General features: G+C 49.2%; 1 protein-coding gene across 8 annotated transcripts in view; it reads right to left on the bottom strand.

Moving 5' to 3' along the window:
* The window catches only part of MPRIP (myosin phosphatase Rho interacting protein), a 151,243-nt gene extending 145,302 nt beyond the window's left edge, over positions 1-5,941 (bottom strand). For 4 of the 8 annotated variants that reach the window (XM_055240898.2, XM_055240901.2, XM_055240900.2 and 1 more), the window contains exon 1: positions 5,427-5,940. In XM_055240898.2, the coding sequence (XP_055096873.1) occupies positions 5,427-5,549 (123 nt within the window). In that variant the 5' untranslated portion in view covers positions 5,550-5,940. Of the gene's footprint in view, positions 1-5,426 lie in introns of all 8 variants that reach the window. The other 4 variants (XM_055240904.2, XM_055240905.2, XM_055240902.2 and 1 more) reach the window with 3 other exon arrangements.
* Positions 5,942-18,253: the final 12,312 nt, after the last annotated feature.

The following is an 18,253-nucleotide window of genomic DNA, read 5'->3' as shown; positions in this document are numbered from 1 at the left end:
CAAAGGGAAACCTGATGAAATGCTTCCCTGAGACCTCGTCTTAGCCCACACCCTCTATGTCTGAAATTCCCACCCGAGGCCCCTGCAGCCTTGGCAGTGGGGTATGGGCACAGCGAGGGCAGAGTCACACCAGGAAGACTAAGAACCCTGGGAGAGATCAAGACCGAGCTCATTCCCAGATGGGAAAACAGGCCTGAGCAATGAAAATGACCCAGCCAAGGTCCCACAAAAAAACAGGGCTAGACAAAGAATTAGAAACAGGCTTGCAGGCTCCTTCCACAGAGGCAATGCCTGAAGTTACACAGTCAGCAGGAGAAAGAGACATCACCCCCAGATCAACATCTGCTGGGAACCCACATGGATGTAGAAGCTGAGCACCCTGGGTTCCAGACCTGCTTCTCCCACTAACGCCCACCCCTCTGATTCACCTCCCAGCCTCTGCACCTGCTCCCCTTCTGCCTGCCCACTACATGGGGGCTTCCTAGGCTGGTTCCTCTCCTTTCACTCTATGCAGCCTCCTGAGTGCTCACACTCATTCCCATGATTTCAGCAACCACCTCCACATCCAAGACTTAAGAATTCCAACTCAGCCTCCCTCTACGTCCATAAGGGTCAAACTTACCATAGTATTTTTTACCCCTCCCCATCCCCCCAGTTTACTCCAAATCTGTTTTTCTCAATCTCTGTTAAAGGTACTTCTAACTACCCCAGGTTCCTCAACACCCACCTCGATCAACCAACAACATCCTGTCCCTAGAGTCTAATTCCTTCCATCCTCACCAGCACTGAACTGGAGAGAATGCCTTGATTGTAATTTACCTACTTTAATAGCCTCCAGTAGATCTTCTGCCTTTAACCAGAATTATTTTCCTAAAAAACATGTCTGATAGATTAAAAAGCTAAGCATAAAAATAGCTATAAAAGAATATGAGAAATTATTTTACAAATCTTGGAAAGCAGACCTTAAACATGACATTAAAACTACAAACTATTAAAAAAAACAGACAACTGCATTCATATTATGAAAAAGAAAAATAACCACACACAAAAGACAAATGGCATTCTGGGAAAAAATACCTGCAATATGTGGCAAGCATCGGATTAATAACTAGTGCAGGGTCAGCAAACTATGGCTCGTAGGCCACACATCATGCCAGCTGCCTGTTTTTGTAAATAAAGTTTTTTAAATGTATTATTATTACTACTTTTTTGAGAAGGAGTCTCACTTTGTTGCCCAGGCTGCAGTGCAGTGGCGCGATCTTGGCTCAATGCAACCTCTGCCTCCTGGGTGCAAGCAATTCTTGTGCCTCAGCCTCCCAAGGAGTAGCTGGGATTACAGGCATGTGCCACCACACCCAGCTAATTTTTGTATTTTTAGTAGAGACAGGGTTTCACCATGTTGGCCAGGCTGGTCTTGAACTCTTGACCTCAGATCATCCACCCACCTCAGCCTCCCTAAGTGCTGGGATTACAGGCGTGAGCCACTGCGCCCTGCCAGTAAATAAAGTTTTACTGGAACACAGTAACTCATTCGAACTCATTCGTTAATGTGTTGTCTACAGCTGCCTTTGTGATGAGACGGCAAAGTCTGCACAGTTGTGACAGAGACCATATAGCCCACAGAGACTAAATTATATTTACTATTTGACCTTTTACCAAAAAAGTTTGCAGACCCCTGACCTAAAGCACTTACAGAAAGCTCCTACAAATCAACTGGGGGAAAAACTAACCTGACAGAAAAATGGGCAAGCAATACGAACAGGCAATCCACAAAAGAAACAAAAATACTCGGTAAATACTATAAAAAAGGCTCAACCTCACCAGTAATTAGGAAAATTATTAGAGAATTAAGTCATTTGATAATATCCAGTCCTGGCAATGTTATGACACAGCCTTTTTTGGAAGGCAATTTCGTGGCATCTGAAAAAAAAATTAATGCGCCTGATGTCAACCCAGCCATTCTATTTATAGGTATCTGCCCGCAGAGAAATACTTGCATTCGTGCATGCAAACACACACACCCAAAAGTATTTATAAGGCTGTTTGCCGAAACATTCACTGTATATAACAGCAAAACCCGTAAGCAACCTTGATGTCTATCAATAAGGAAACAGGTTAAATTACAGTACACTCCCAAAGGCCTAATATGCAAAATGGTTCTGACCTCTTTACATGCAACACCATGAAAAGAACGCTAAGATATGCTGTTAAGCAGAAAACAAAAAATATGTCGCAGAGCAAATACGTGCACATGGTTCAGGATAAAAAGGTTTAACTGTATATTTGTTCCGGGCGCGGTGACTCACGCCTGTAATCCCCGCACCTTGGGAGGCCAAGGCAGGCGGATCACGAGGTCATGAAATCGAGACCATCCTGGCTACCACAGTGAAACCCCGTCTCTACTAAAAATACAAAAAGTTAGCCGGGAATGGTGGCGGGTGCCTGTATTCCCAGCTACTAGGGAGGCTGAGGCAGAAGAATGGTGTGAACCCGGGAGGCGGAGCTTGCAGTGAGCCCAGATCACGCCACTGCACCCCAGCCTCAAAATCTCAGAGTGAGATTCTGCCTCAAAAAAAAAAAAAAAAAAATACTGTATGTTTGAGTCCGTATGTCGCTGAGAAACGCACAGGAGAACTGGAGGATAAATGACACTCTGTGAACAGGGGCCTGGAACAAGTAATAAAGGACGGTCACTTATCACTTATCCCAGATTACTCCAAATTTCCGTGAGGAGGAAAAGGCAAAGAACTCCACTGCTCCAAGCCAGCATTCTCAAGGCACCTCCTGCAACATAACCATCCCTGACATTATTGTCTTCATCATGTGCTCATGGCGTGGCCACTGTAGACCCTGAACAGGAGTAGGAGAACTAACACTGGCTTCAGAATCCTGGCTCCATCCCTGAACTGGGCAAGTCGTTTCCCTTCTCTGGGTTACAATCTTCTCACCGGTAAGAGGAAGTGGTTACATTCTAGCTGATCTCCAAGTCCCTTCCAGGTCTGATGCCATAATACAGTCCCTGCAAGAGGTTTCTGTGCCTCTCTAGGGGAAAAACAAACAGAACCCACAGCTGAGGAAATAAACCTCAAACCAAAAGGCTCAGAGAAATGTCTGCTCCTGGGAAGATGACATCTCAAGAGCAAAAGCCGGCCAAGGCTGCCCACCACCTCCCTGGGCCCAGTATCCTCTCCTCTTAAAGAGGGAGTGGCCTCGACGGTGGCTGATGTATCTTCCAGCTTTGACGGTCTAAAATAAGCTCGAGGCTGGGAGGGGCAGCAGGAAGCAGGGGCTTGGGGGAGACGGATGGGAACCGATTGGTTGAGGTTTTCTAATGGAGCCGTAAGGATGAGAGTGAGAGGGAGGGCCGGATGCAGAGAGCAGCAGAGAAGGCTGTTGGCAACAACTCTGAGTCTCCCTCCTCTCTTTTCAAGAGCAGTTTCCTCCTGAAAGATCCCAGGAGGTAGCAGCCTGGGCTAATCTCTCCCAGCACAAATAACCCCACTCATTATTTCAGAAACTACCATTCCAGTTGTGCCCTGAAGGTCTCAGGCCTGTTTCAAAACCCACAATTCAACTTTGAATACAGTGAGAGTACAGTATTTTAAGTTTGCCTCTCCCCGTGAATCCAAGTAATCATCAACAGATTTTTAAAAATCTTAGCAGATTGGACTCAAACATGCAGATTCCATCCTAGTTTATCTAAGCTTAAGAATTCGCAAACAGCCCCTATGAGGTGTAAATTTACCAATTTTGGCAGTTGCTTAGAATAACCAGGAAACTTACAAACCTCTCTCAGAACAACCCTTGCCCAGAAACTTCTTAAAGTGGCAGGTTTTTTTGGTTTGTTAAATTGTAAGAGAAAAAAGTTTCATAAAATATCATTTCTTGCTTTTCACAAATGCTCGGTGAAGGAGGTAAGCCAGGGACCAGGATTCCCAATTTACAGATAAGGAAATTAAAAGATACAGAGGTAAAGGGATTTGTTCAAGGTCACAAAGCTGGAAGTGACAGCCAAAACTTGAAGCAAAGTCTCCTAACAACTCCTCATCGCATAAACTATTTCCTCCAAAAAAGCATCCAGATGAGAAGAAGGAATCAAGTTCTCCTTTACACCCCAGAACACCCTCCGAGGTAAATGAGTTCTACAAGTCCCAAGCTGACCGTCCTTAAAACCCTTGATATCTTAACCATCTATGACTTTGCAGCCTTGAGTGTTCGATTAAGCTTTTGGGGTTTAGATGAAAAGAATCTTTTCCTGGCAGTTGGAAACCTGACCTCAGAGAAAGGCCCCGTGCCCCAGGCCGTAACCCCTGCCCCACCACCCTACTCCATTTGGCCATGTAAACAAGTCAAACCCTGGGTGCACTGAAGTGGCATTAAAAACAACCAGGCCCGTTCACTCGTTTTCAATCTAAGGGGTTCTTCTGCGACAGGAGTGGCTACAACTAGGTCACACTGGACTGGAATGTGAAGGGACTTCCCCTGGCTTCATTCAGGAGGCTGAGAGAAAGCTCTGAAGAGGATGGAGATGATGGCCGTGGGGAGGGTACCGAGGCACATCCCAAGGAGGTGCACACAAGGCTCGGAATCCTGGAACACTAGGAGTTCAAACAGCAATCACTGCAGGGGTTCTCAAGGGCCATGGGGACTGCAGCCAAGCCTCTTGGAGCCTTTCGTCAATACAAATTCCCCATCTCCCCAATCACTCCAGGGCGGGGGCGCCAGAACTCTGTGTTTAATGGCTATGACTCTAATGCACGTTTGGGAGCCACTAGTTCAAAGCCCTGTTTGACAGATAAGGCTGGGAGACAGAAACCAACTTTCCCGAGGACCCACAGGTCTCCTCACCCCTCGGCCAGTGACCAGGGAACTGGTCCCAGCTCCCCACTCAACTACGGCCTGCCAGCCTAAGTTCAAGAACAAGACCCTCCTCGCCAGACTTGGACACCCTTCACCTCTCTCCAGTGCTTGACAGTGACGATGATTCAGAATCGGAGCAGGCTGCGTCCTACTAGACGGAAGCCCACAGTTCTCCCCAACAATCCGACCCCTGGGCCACTCTGGCTGGACAAATCCAAGTCCAGTCCCAAGCCAGACTCTCAGGGGGGTCCCGTCAAGCGGCATGCAATCCCTAAGCGCTTTGTTCCTACTAAGCGAAACCAGGCACTTTTGAGTCACCCAAAAAGCATGAATCACACAGCCGGGCAATGGGAACGGGAAAGGATGTTATTTTTCGGCATACTCGAGGATTTTCCCTTTGTCCCAGCTCTGTCAATGCACTTCCCGTCCCCGTCCCCGTCCCCAAGCCCCAGGACTCGCGCATTTCCCTGCTCCATTTTTATTTTCCCTGCAGCCCTTGGCGGCGCCCCGGCCGCCGGCCCGCGGCTCCCAGAACGGAGGTGTCCGGGCCGGCCCCGGTCGCTCACCTGCGTCAGGTCCTCGTCGTTGAGCAGATGAGACTCGCGGGGCTTGAAGCAGTTCTGACACTTGCTCTTGTTGAAGATGTTGGCCTGGAATTTCCTGCACGGGTTCTCCTTGGCTGCCGACATGGTCGGCGCGGCGGCGGCGGCGGCGGCGCAGGCCCGGCCGGCCTGGCGCTCCCGGCGGGCTCGGGGCTCAGCGCGGCCGCCGCCGCATCCCTTGCCGGCCCCGCCGCAGGCCCGGCCCGGCCCGGCCTCCTTCCCGGCGGGCGGCTCGCTGCACGCGCCGAGGCTCCTGAGCCGCCCGGGCCTCACAGCGCGCGCGACGCCCAGCTCCCGCCCGCACCGCCGCCGCCCGGCCGCCGCGGGCCCATGGACGCGGCCTCAGGCCCGCTGCTTCCCGCTGCGGCCCGCCTCTCAGGCGCCGGTCGCCGCCGTCCCGGCTAGTCCGCGCCGCCGCGGCTGCCCTCGGCGCCCCGCTGCCGCTGCAAATGGGAGCCGAGCGCCTCACGCACTACGGGCGGGGCGGGCGGGCGGCCGGGCGCGGGTAGGTGCTGGGGCGTACGGGGCGGGGCCGCGCCCGACGCGATCGGCAGCCCCACCGGCCAATGGCGGTGGCGCGCTCTCGCTAACAAAGGAACCTCTGGGCTAATGGCAGTCGGGGGCGGGACCGAGGGCCGCCGAGCGCAAGGTAAGTTGTGCAGGCCGGGAAGGTGGGGGCGCCGGCATGGGACGTTCAGGTTTGGTGGACTGGCGCCGAGGCCGGCCCGGCTGACAGCTGCAGGGCCCCGGCGGGGGCTGCGGGGGAAGGCAGAGCCGACCTCAGGCTGCCTCTCGGCAACCCCCGCGCTCCCAGGCTCGCCTTCCCGCGCCCACGCTGTACACCCAGCGGAGGCATCTTCCCCAAGCCCAGCTCGGAGAGGATTAGTTTAGCACCTACTGTGTACCAGGCCCCCTCGTAGGAGTCAGTTAGCGTCGGGAAGGGCTGGATACTGCTCCAAGAGCTCGCTCATTAAAGTTTCACAACCTCTCCATTCTCATCCCCATTTTACATAGGAGGAGACTGAAGAGCAGAAAAGTAACAGTGGGTAGTGTTTCAAGGGATGACTAAGAGAAGATGTCAGCGGACTTGAAGAGCTGTCAGCTCCATTAGGGGAGATGAGCGAAGGCTGACTCTCTGCCAGGTGCTGAGCTAGGCATTCTTTCCCCCATGCTGTGCTTGAGGAAATGAAGGGTCAGACACCTGGAGTAATTTGTGTAGGATCACTCTGCTAGGAAGGGGCCGAGCTGTCACTCCCGTCCTTCATTGTCCAGCCTCCTGGCCAAAAGACAACCTGGAAAAGGCTGTCAAAGGCTCAGGCAGAAGGTTGCAGGAGCCCAGAGAGGGGAGAAATGCGCTCTTTAGAAAAATTCGGGTGGCTTCAAGGAGGAGGGGAAGTTTAAGTGGACAGTGAGAGGGTTGAGTGTGGCTGGAAGTGGAGACAGGGGAAGAAGGGATTGGAAGAGGGCTCTATCACCCAGGCCTTGTATTCCAAGCCCAGGCGTGCACATGTCATCCCACTGGCAGCTGGGAGTCATGGTGAGTCTTTAAACAGGGGGGTGAGCTAACCCAGCCTTCACGGAGGTGGTGACATTGGAGCATGTGGTAGTGGCAGCCACAGCAGCTGTTGCTCAGGGAATGGGGAGGTTTTAGGAGGAGAAGTAGCAAATGCTTCCAGAGCTGTGTACTTTGACATGGATCATCTGGTAAATATCCCAGGGAGGTGGATTTCAACTTAGTGTAAGAAAATGCTTTTCCTCCAAAGGGAGCTGTGGGAAGGCAGATGAAAGTCCTTTGTCAGCCTAAGGGGGAAAGCCCAGCTCCACCCGGCAAGAGCTCTGTGGCCTCGGGCAAGTCCCTTAATCTGCCTGGTGCCTCAGTGACCTCATGTACAAAATTGGCATTAATTAATGTGAACATTAAATGATATAATGCTTGTTAAGTAGCATAATGTTAATTGGTGAATCTAGGCAAAAGGTGTTTATTGTATTATTCTTGCAACTTTTCTGTTGCTTTAAATTTTTGCAAAATAAAAAGGGGACGGAGGACTGACAGTTCTGCCCTGCAGAGAATACTCAGAAACTGATAGGAGAGGTGGCCACTGGGGAGGGGAGCTGGGTGGTTGACAGGTGACCTACTTTTAATTTTCATTGCAATCCCTTTTGTTTCTGCTGAACTTAGTATTGTGTGCATGTACAACTTGTTTAAAATATATATGTATATATATATATTCTTTTTTGACGTCCTACCCATGCCTCAAGGCCACCTCCCTTAAAGTGCTCAGCATGTTCTGCTCAGGTCAGTAGGCACATCCAGCACCTGCACTGGACTGGAGGGGTCCACAGTAGGGGCGCAAAGAGGAGTTTCATTCAGCAACTCAGAGGCAGCCTGCCTGGCAGGAGCCCACACTCAAGCAAGTAGAGACAAACAGAAACAGGAGACAGACAAGTTCAATCTGGGGTGTCGTGGGGGCCCACACAGGGGCACCCAGCCCTGTAGGCAGCTTCAGGGAAAGCTCCTGGAGGAGGCAATGACTGGGCCGAGTCTGGAGCTGAGTAAGACCCAGCCAGAGAAGGTGAAGGGAAAGACACGTCAAACTGGGGCACCAATTATAGAGTCTCAGGCCTTGAAACCAAAGGGTGTGTTCATGAACAGAAGCAGCTTTCTATCACTGGGTAGTTCAGAGAGGCAGGAATGACCAGCATTGAGAGGCACGGGAGGAGTAGTGGATAGTGCAAGCCTAGCCTCTTCAGGGAGACAGGTATGGTTTTTGCTGTTAATACTATTTCATCTCCATTTTATAGAAAACACACATGAGGCTCAGGACATATCAGGAACTTGCCTGTGGTCACAATTGTAGATCCTACAGGTGAAGATTTGAGCCCACACAGGCCGGCACCGGAGCTGCCTGGGCCCGGGGCAGTCATCAATTTTGAATTTTTTTCGGCTGAGCACTTAGGTAAGGGCTGCTGATCTGGAGAATGAATCAGGGGCAAGGACTGAGAGAGCTGCAGAGGAGAGAGGGTAGCAGCCTGACTAGGATAGGGTCGGTGGGAGGCAAGGGAATGAATTTGGAAAATGTTTAGGAGGTAGAATCAATTAGTTGTGCTCCTCTCCAAAACCCTCAGGGTAGAGTGGGGACTTGGTTGCTACTCCATTTCCCCTGTCTAGTTCAGTGCCTGGCATAGAGCAGGGGCTCAAAAACACCCCATGGGGGCAGGGCGCGGTGCCTCACGCCTGTAGTCCCAGCACTTTGGGAGGCCGAGGCAGGTGGATCATGAGATCAGGAGTTCGAGACCATCCTGGCTAACACAGTGAAACCCCGTCTCTACTAAATATACAAAAAATTAGCCAGGCGTGGTGGCAGGTGCCTGTAGTCCCAGCTACTAGGGAGCCTGAAGCAGGAGAATGGCATGAACCCGGGAGGCGGAGCTTGCAGTGAGCCGAGATCGTGCCGCTGCACACCAGCCCGGGCAACAGAGTGAGACTCTGTCTCAAAAAACAAAACAAAACACACAAAAAAAACACCCCATGGGTGAATGGATGAAAAGTCATCATTCCACCTTGTATTGTAATATCTCCTCCACCAGATTATGAAATCCATACCGACAAAGTCTGTGTCTCCATAACCTTGGGTTCCCTTTCCAGGGGCGTAGAACAGCACTTTGCATGAAGTTCAATACTCAGTGTAAACAGGTAAAGATTCACTGGGCTGTATGCTTTTTTCACTGCATTGTGTACACCTCAATGTATAGTGTTTATCTCAAAAAAGCAAATAAGCAAGCAAGCAAGAAAAGGCCGCTCAGGTGAGCCCCAAATGCAGGTAAGTCTTGATTTGTGGCTCTGACTGCCATCCTGGGAAGTTTTCCCTGTGTCCTGTTAGGGAGCAGAATTTACACACACATAACCAGAGGTAACCACTATTTTGATCTCCATCACCATAGATGAGTGGAATCCGCTGCGAGCTATGCCTGGCTCTTCTCATTCAACAGTATGCCTGTGAAATTCATCAATCCACACGGCTACTGTATGTATCAGTACTTCATTCTTTTTCACTGCTGCCTGGTAGTCCCTTGTGTGGAAATACTACAATTTATCTGTCCATGTTCCCGTGGATAGACATTCAGGATGTTTCCAGTTTGGGGCCATTACGAATAATGCTACGAATATCTTCGTGCTTGTCTTTGGTGGACATAAACACTTCTTTCTTTCTTTTTTTTTTTTTTTTTCGAGATGGAGTCTCGCTCTTTCACCCAGGCTGGAGTGCAGTGGCACGATCTTGGCTTACTGCAAGCTCCACCTCCTGGGTTCAGGCCATTCTCCTGCCTCAGCCTTCTGAGTAGCTGGAATTACAGGCACCTGCCACCAAGCCCGGCTAATTTTTTTTTGTATTTTTTTAGTAGAGATGGGGTTTCACTGTGTTAGGATGGTCTCGATCTCCTGACCTCGTGATCCGCCTGCCTCGGCCTCCCAAAGTGCTGGGATTACAGGCATGAGCCACCGCGCCCGGCCAAGCACTTACTTCTATTGGGAATACCCAAGAGTAGGGATGGCTAAGTTTTGGGAAGTGAATGTTTAACCTAATGGGAAACTGCCAAGCAGTTCTCCACACCTGAGAGCTGGGCTCTCATCTCGCCCTTTTTCTGCTAATCATTGATAATACAATTCATCTGGAGGAATGTGTGACTGCTACAGGTTTCCAGGGCCTCCCATTGTGTATCTGTTGGAGTGCACGAATCTATTTTGTCATTGCTATTGAAACAGGGTCTTACTCTGTCGCCCAGGAGTGCAGTGGTGTGATCTGGGCTCACTGCAGCTTTGACCTCCCAGGCCCAAGTGATCCTCCTACCTCAGCTTCCCAAGTAGCTGGGACTACAGGAGTGTGCCACCTTGCTTGCTAATTTTCCTGTAGAGACAGGGTCTCACTATGTTGCCCAGGTTGGTCTTGAACTCCTGGGCTCAAGAGATCCTCCTGCTTCAGCCTCCCAAAGAGCTGGGATTACAGATATGAGTCACTGTGCCCAGCCGAAGAATCTGTTTTTAAAATATTTCTGCTAGGCAAGTTTTGGAAATAGTGGGTGGAGCTGTGGTTCTCAAATCCTGGGGAATTAAAAAAATTCCTACTCTGGAGGCCGGGTGCAGTGGCTCAGGCCTGTAATCCCAGCACTTTCGGAGGCCGAGGCAGGTGGATCACTTGAGGCCAGGAGTTTGAGACCAGCTTGGCCAACATGGCAAAACTCATCTCTACTAAAAATACAAAAATTAGCTGGGCATCATGGTGCAGGCCAGTAATCCCAGCTACTTGGGTGGCTTGAAACTGGGAGGCAGAGGTTGCAGTAATCTGAGATTGTGCCACGGTGCTACTACAGCCTGAGTGACAGGGCTAGACCCTGTCTCAGGAAAAAAAAAAAAAAAAAAAATCCTATTCTGGTCCATTTCCAGATATTCTGATTTAATTGGTGTCTGTAAAGGCTCCTCGGGGGATTCTCATAGCCACACAGGAGTTCGAACCACTGGATAAAGGAGGGTGGAAAGGCAAAGGCTCTGGTGTGGTGTGTCTCAGCCAGCTATTGCTGCAGAACCACCCCACCCCACAAAGCAGAGTGGCTTGAGCAGTTTTCTTGTCTCTCTGGTTCTGAGAGTTGACTGGGCTCTGCCCGGCAGTCCTGCTGGTCTTGCTTGCTGTAAGTGTGGCTGCATGGTAGCTGGGGGAGGTCACTGGAGGCTGGACTGAGACAGGGCTGGCTGGACCTTCGTCCTCTCCTTGCAGCCTCAGAGCCTCTCCTTTCCCCATGGCTTCCCCTTCTGCTCTGCGTGCAGCAGCTCAGTGTTCCCCAGAGCAAAGAAGCAGAAGTGCCCATCCTCCTAAACGCCAGGCCTGGCACTCGACCGCATGCCATTAGTTAGCACACGGCACAGGATGTCCCAGACTCGAGGTTGGGGGCCCACAGGGGTGTGAGCCCCAGGAGACGTGGTTCACTGGGGCCACCATTGAGACTAGCTACCATAAATAGTAGCCATGTCATAGGAGTATTGTGAGGACTAAAAAAATATATATATGTGACGTGCTTAGAACAGTCCCTGAAACACGGTGTGAGCTCAAGAACTATCAGCATGTATTAGCATGCCTATAACCCCTATGCCAGGGGTTGGCAGATTTTTTTCTGTAAAGGGCCAGATACTAAATATTTTAGCCTTGTCAGGCCATATGGTCTCTGTCGAAACTACTCAGCTTTGATATTGTCACGTGCAAGCATCCATAGACAATACATAATGAAGGGGCGCAGCTGTATTCCAATCATACTTTATTTAAGTAGTAAGTGGTGGGCTGGATTAGGCTGTTTCTTGGGTCCCCTCTTTTCCTGTTGCTCGGGCCTCCCTCTCCTGGACAGTCTCTCTGAAATGTTGGTCTCCCTGTGCCAGCCAGCACCTGTCAGCACTCAAGAATTCATGACCATCGAGCACTGACAGTGTGCCAGGCTGTGTGCTGTGTGCTGGGCATTCGTCACATCGAATCTCACTAAGTCCAGCTATCATCATTTGAAATTAGCTCTGGCAGCGCTGGTGGTGCCTGATGGGAGTCCTTAGTGCCCACCCCCATCATCCATCAATCCCCTGAAAGCCACCCCAAATAAATATATACTTTGTAAATGTAGCTTCGAAAAAAATCTCCTAGGCCCTTTCCAGTTGCCACCCCAGAATTAGTATTATCCTCAGCTTACAGATGAGAAAACTGAGGCACGGACAGGTCAAGTATTCAAGGCCATACAACAGTAAATGGTAAGACTGGGATTCAGACATGGCAGTATCTTCGTGAGCACTGCTCTACATAACCTCCAGCCCAGGTAGCTGCACGTGGCCCTGACAGCATCGGGGGCTGGGCCCCACCCTTCCCTGGAAGCAAGACCACAAGATCTCTGAGGCCCTTTCCAGCTGTGACTCCATGAGGCTTTTCTACAGCAGGCAACAAATGACAATAGTCTCCAGATGTGCACTAGGAGAGAATGTAGTGCACTTTACACAGAAAGTCCACCAGAATGGCAAGTTGGACATGTTATTTAAATTTTAAGTCTGTGACCACTTTGACATAGTGATTCCACTTCTAGAAAGATAGGTTGTAAAATTGCTCACACAGATACACAGATATTATGTACAAGGATGTTCATTCCATCATTGTTCTTAATAGCAAAAATTGGAGACACTCCAATTGTCTGTCATTAGAGGATTGGATGAATAAATTATGGCTCTTTGATACAGGGGAGTACCATGGAACCAGTTGTTAAAGACTGAGATAGTGTTGACATGGCCAACCATCTCAAAATATGGTGAAGTGAAAAGCTGTTGGAGAAATGGTATGCATTGTAGTAGCTCATCCTTGTTTTAAGAGTGTGTGTGTTAGCAATATTCACAGTTAGTGTTTGCATGGAGAAGGTCAGGGGCACATACATCTAACTGTTCATTGCAGTTAACCCTGGGAGGTGAAAGAATGGGGACTCACACTTAAGCTAGAGATTTATATCATGTTTAAAATTTTTAATACAAGCTTTTATTTTCTTACTAATATAGAGAAAATCATATAATGAAGGTGGATGTATCCATTACCCAGCTTCCATATCAACTCAGGACAAGTCTTGTTTCAACCATACTCCCTCATCCACTGTGTGTGTCTGTAAAAGATAAGAACTATTTTCAAAGAATAGCTACAATACCATTATCACACCTAAAAAAAAATAATTCTTTAATATCGTTAAATGCCCAGTGAGTGATTTCCAGTTATCTCCTAAAAACAGAAATTATTTTTGTAATAAGAAAAAAAAGGCTGAAAAAGATAAAATTGTCAATCCAAAGAGCAGATTAGTACAAGTTTCCTGGAACTTTGTTTAGTGATGCTTATCAAGAGCCTTAACAATGTGCTTACCTTTTGCCCTAGTAATCCCAACCTGTGAATTTATTCTAAGAAGAAAAAAGAACATTGAAGAGGTATACAAACATTGTTCACTAGAGTGTGCAGTGTCTGTTACAGAGAAGTTGTTTGAAAACTTTTGTTGAGGCCAGATGTGGTGGCATACATCTGTAATAGTAGTACTTTGGGAGGCCGAGGCAGGAGGATTGCTTGAGGCCAGGAGTTCCAGACCAGCCTGAGCAACATAGCAATACCCCATCTCTACAAAAACATTTTAAAAAAATTAGCCAGGCATGGTGGCTCATGCCCATAATTCTAACTACTTGGGAGGCCAAGACAGGAGGTTTGCTTGAACCTAGGATTTCGAGGCTATAGTGAGCTATGATCACATCACTAAAACTCCAGCCTGGATGACAGAACAAGACCCTATCTCAAAAGAAAAAAAAAAAAAAAACACAATTTTTGTTGAATTTGAAGTTGAGCTCCTGCTGTGGTCTGCAGCTTTGTTTGTAAAAGAAAAGCTGATTTCTAAGTCATGGAAGTGTGTGACATTATGGTACTGGCTAAATAAATGAGGGCAGATCCATATAATGAAACATTGTTCTGTCATATAAAATCAGATTCTAATAATACACATAGATAACCACCCCTTCCAAGAGGCAGAACTTCATCCTCATCCTCTAATGGACTATGGAAAGAAGAAAAACAGTCCTTTTACAGTGAAGAAACTCAGCAGATGCTCCCTCAACATAGCTGGTGGTAAGTCTTGTGGCTACTGGGTACCCCCTGATACAATGACAGGGGCACCTCACCTCTGTGGTCTTTTACCCAAAAACTAATAACCTCAGTCTCATGAGAAAAACATCAGACAAACTCAAATGAGGGGCATTCTACAAAATATGTGAGCAGCACTCTTCGAATGTGTCAAGGTCGTGAAAAACAAGAAAAGACTCAGAACTGTTAGGGACCAGAGGAGCCTCAGGAGATGACAGAGACTGAATGCCATGTGGGATGCCAGATGAGATCTTGGAACAGAAAAAGGGCATTAGTGGGAAACTGGCGAAATCCTAATAGAGTCTGTCGTCCAGCTAATAATGTTTTACTAATGTTAACTTTTTAGTTTTGACAAATGTAGCATGGTTATGTAAGATGTTCACATTAGGGGAAGGTGGGGGAAGAGTATGGGAACTTTGTGGAACTTTGCTATAAATCTAAAATCACTAAACAAAAATTATTCAAAAAATCAGGGTGTAGATATTTATTAGTATAGAAATGTATTCACAACATATTAAGGGGAAAGTATGTATGGCCTCACATAGTTTTTGCCGAATGAGGCCATATTTGTAAAAACTCTAATAACAAGGTGTATGTCCACATGAATGTGTATATATGCACATGTAGGCTGGGCACGGTGGCTTACGCCTGTAATCCCAGCACTTTGGGAGGCCAGGGTGGGTGGATCACCTGAGGTTAGGAGTTCGAGACCAGCCTGGCCAACATGGTGAAACCCCATCTCTACTAAAGATACAAAAAAATTAGCCAAGCATGGTGGTGTGCGCCTATAATCCCAGCTACTTGGGGGGCTGAGGTAGGACAATCTCTTGAACCGGGGAGGTAGAGGTTGCAGTGAGCTGAGATGGCGCCACTGCATTCCAGCCTGGGTGACAGAGCAAGACTCCATCTAAAATAAAATAAATAAATAAATAAATATATATATATGTACATGTACATACACACAGGGACACAGGGCTGCATATGTATGTGTATGTGCATATCTAGCCATTCATGAACAACGTTTGTGTACTTTTTAAATTTTTTTTTCTTAGGATAAATTCATGGGTTGGGATTGCTAAGTCAAAAGATAAACACATTGGTAAGGCTCTTGATAAGTATCACTAAACAAAGCACCAAGAAAGTTGTAGTAATCTGCTCTCTGGATGGACATGTTTTTCTTTTTCAAGATGTGCAGGGAAGCATGTAGTTCCAGGGTTGCACACTCAGAGGCCTCTAGGGCCAGGCAGGTGGCAGCAGTGGCCTCAGTAAGCTGGGGTGTCTATGCTCCTACAACAGGCAGCAGCTCCATGGCCTCGGTCGTAGCCATCTGTCCTATAGGATTTGGGCCTTGTCGTGATCTTTTAATTTTCCAGAAGAAATCAGAAATCGAGGTTGTTGCACAAATTGTCAGGGCCCACTCAGCTGTGGGGAGGGGGCCTTCAGGGTCACACAGCCAAGAAGAAGAGGCCTGGGACTCAAGAGGCAGGCAACACAGGGCACAGGCTGGGATGTCCCTACCCTGGCCCCACCATCTGCACCAAGCCTGGAGGACAGCCAGCTGGCCGGGGGGAGGGAGAGGCAGCAGCTCTTCCGGCCTGCGTGCCTACGTGCGGCCAGGCTAGGGACTGGAGGTTTGCTCAGAGTCCACAGGAGTGGGGGCTGACACTTCTAGTTCACCATATCACTTCAGGGGCTGTGACTTGTGGGTGTGTGTAAGAGTCATGGATATATCATCTCCTTATGTGTCTGTGTTTGTGCATGTCCGGGGGGCAGTCTGGCTGTTTCTGAGGGTGTCTCTGGGAATGACCACATTATGTGTCTACGTTCATGTTGGCCTGTTTATCTGGGGGTCTGACCTGCATCTCTGACTTGTGAATATGCGTGTGAATTGTACAGATGCATCCATCTTTGCATGTCATATGATCTGTGAGATGATGGTACATATTTGTGTGTGTTTGTGGGCAACTGGGCTATCTGGCTGGCCCCATTGCATATATATCTGGGCTTCTATGTGATTGTCTATGCGTGTCATTGTGTGTGTGCCTTCTGTCTGATTGAGCTTTGTATGTTTGCATGTCTGTTTTATGTATGCAGGTCCATGTGTCATATCTATGTGCATGTTTGAGCTTGGCAAGTTGCCTCATACCTATAATCCCGACACTGGGAGGCTGAGGCAAGAGGATCACTTGAAGCCAGGAGTTTCAGACCAACCCGGACAGCATGGTGAGACCTCATCTCTACAAAAAAATTAAAAATTAGCTGGGCATGGTGGCACACACCTGTAGTCCCAGCTACTTGAGAGACTGAGGCAGGGGATCGCTTGAGCCCAGGAAATTGAGGCTGCAATGAGCTAGGATGGTGTGACTGCACGCCAGGCTGGGCGACAGAGTGAGAACTTGTCTCTAAAAATAGAAATGATAAATAGAATAAGGTAAGTGCTTGTCTGTGCCTATGCCTCTGCACAAGTGCATGTCAGCATGCATAGTTGTGTGTTGTGTCCAGCTGAGTAGGCACATGTGCATGTGTGTGAGTGTTGGATGCTGGGGCAGTCAGGGTTTGAGTCACTCACAGTCAGCACCCGCTCCTCACTTCCTCATGCCTGGTTCCTACAGGTCCCCACAAGAAGCATGTAGGGTCCAAGCACCCCCTGCCACCTCTGAACCCCAAGCACAGGCACGAGAAGGTAAGGGTGGCCGACTACAGGGCCCAGGCTTGGAGGACCCTGGAACTGACTCCTGGTGCACGTACCACAACTGCCAGCCTGCCCTGGCCTGGCTGCTGGGAAACACTTGCCCTTGGCCAGCTGGAGAGCTGTTGATTTGGGACACAGCCCCACAGCGGCCACCACTTTATCCCACCCTCAAATACTTCCTAAGGCCATTTGTTGCTAGGAGACGGGTACAGGCAGCCTGCTTTGATGGCTCTCTAGACACAGGCTCCAGGGACCTGTCTGGCCCCTTTCCTATAAGGTGGCTGGGGAGGCTGGGGGTGGGCATCGGGGATGAAGGATAGATGGGGCAGCTTGGGCAGAGTAAGCAGCAGGAAGTCTCAGAGCCTTAGGAGCAGGGGGGCCCTGGTACCCCTTGGTCAGGATGCTAAGCCCAGAGAGGGCAAGATCCTGACTTGAGGTTACACAGCAACAATCCCCGGCAGAACTAGCATTCCTTTTGGAGAAATTCAGAGTTGGTGGCCCCAGGAATCATTCATTCACTCATGCATTCATGATTTATTCATTCATTCATTCATTCAGCAATTACATATTGAGCACCTACTATATACCAGGCCCACTTCTAAGCCCCGGCATACAGCAGTGGACGAGACGGAGGTGATCCTCACCTCACGAAGCTGATACTCTGGTCAGAGAGACAGAAAACAAGTGAAGTAAGATCACATCACTTTGTGCTAAGGGCTAGTAAATAAAATTACACCATGTAGAACATTGGAGTCGCTCTATCCAAATGGTGGCCACTAGCCCCATGTGGCTATATGAGTTTCAAGTAATTGGAGTAATTGAAAATTAAGAGTCCAGTTCCTCCATTGCAGTAGCCACATTTCAGGGGCTTGTTAGCCACACGGGGCCGGTAGCTTCTGACAGAGGCTGGTGACAGTGGACAAAGAGCACTTCCATCACAGAAGGAGCCACCGGACAGGGCTGGTGTGGGGAGTGGACAGAAGGCTGGGGGCTGGATGGCCGAGGACAGTGACATCTGGGCTGTCCTGCTGAGAAGGGGAGGCCACATGGCGATGCACCGGGGGGAGGGGACAGCAGGTGCAATGCTGGCCAGGTGGGGATGTGCTTGGTGTGTTCAAGGGACAGAAAGCACAGAGGCAGCGAGGGGAGAGGAGAGAGAGGTGGGGTTGGGGAGGTCAGCGGGGGGTCTCTAGGGCCTGGGTAAGGAGTTTCTGCTTTATGTGGAAGGCGTCAGGAAGACATGGGGGGGAGGGGTTAAGCAGGTGAGTGGCATGGTTTTAACAATATATGGAGAATGGATTTGTGGGGGCAAGAGTGGAAGGAAGGAGCCCTAGGGAGGAGGCTACTGTGTCACAGAGAGGAAGGTGACTGAGACCTGGGAGATATGGGAGCGGGGGGTGGGCAACAGCCATCATAGCCCAAGC

This window comes from Symphalangus syndactylus, chromosome 14, assembly GCF_028878055.3.
Source record: "Symphalangus syndactylus isolate Jambi chromosome 14, NHGRI_mSymSyn1-v2.1_pri, whole genome shotgun sequence".
Lineage (NCBI taxonomy): Eukaryota > Metazoa > Chordata > Mammalia > Primates > Hylobatidae > Symphalangus > Symphalangus syndactylus.
The sequence above is the reverse complement of the archived record's forward strand: the minus strand, read 5'-3'. Positions and strand labels throughout refer to the sequence as shown.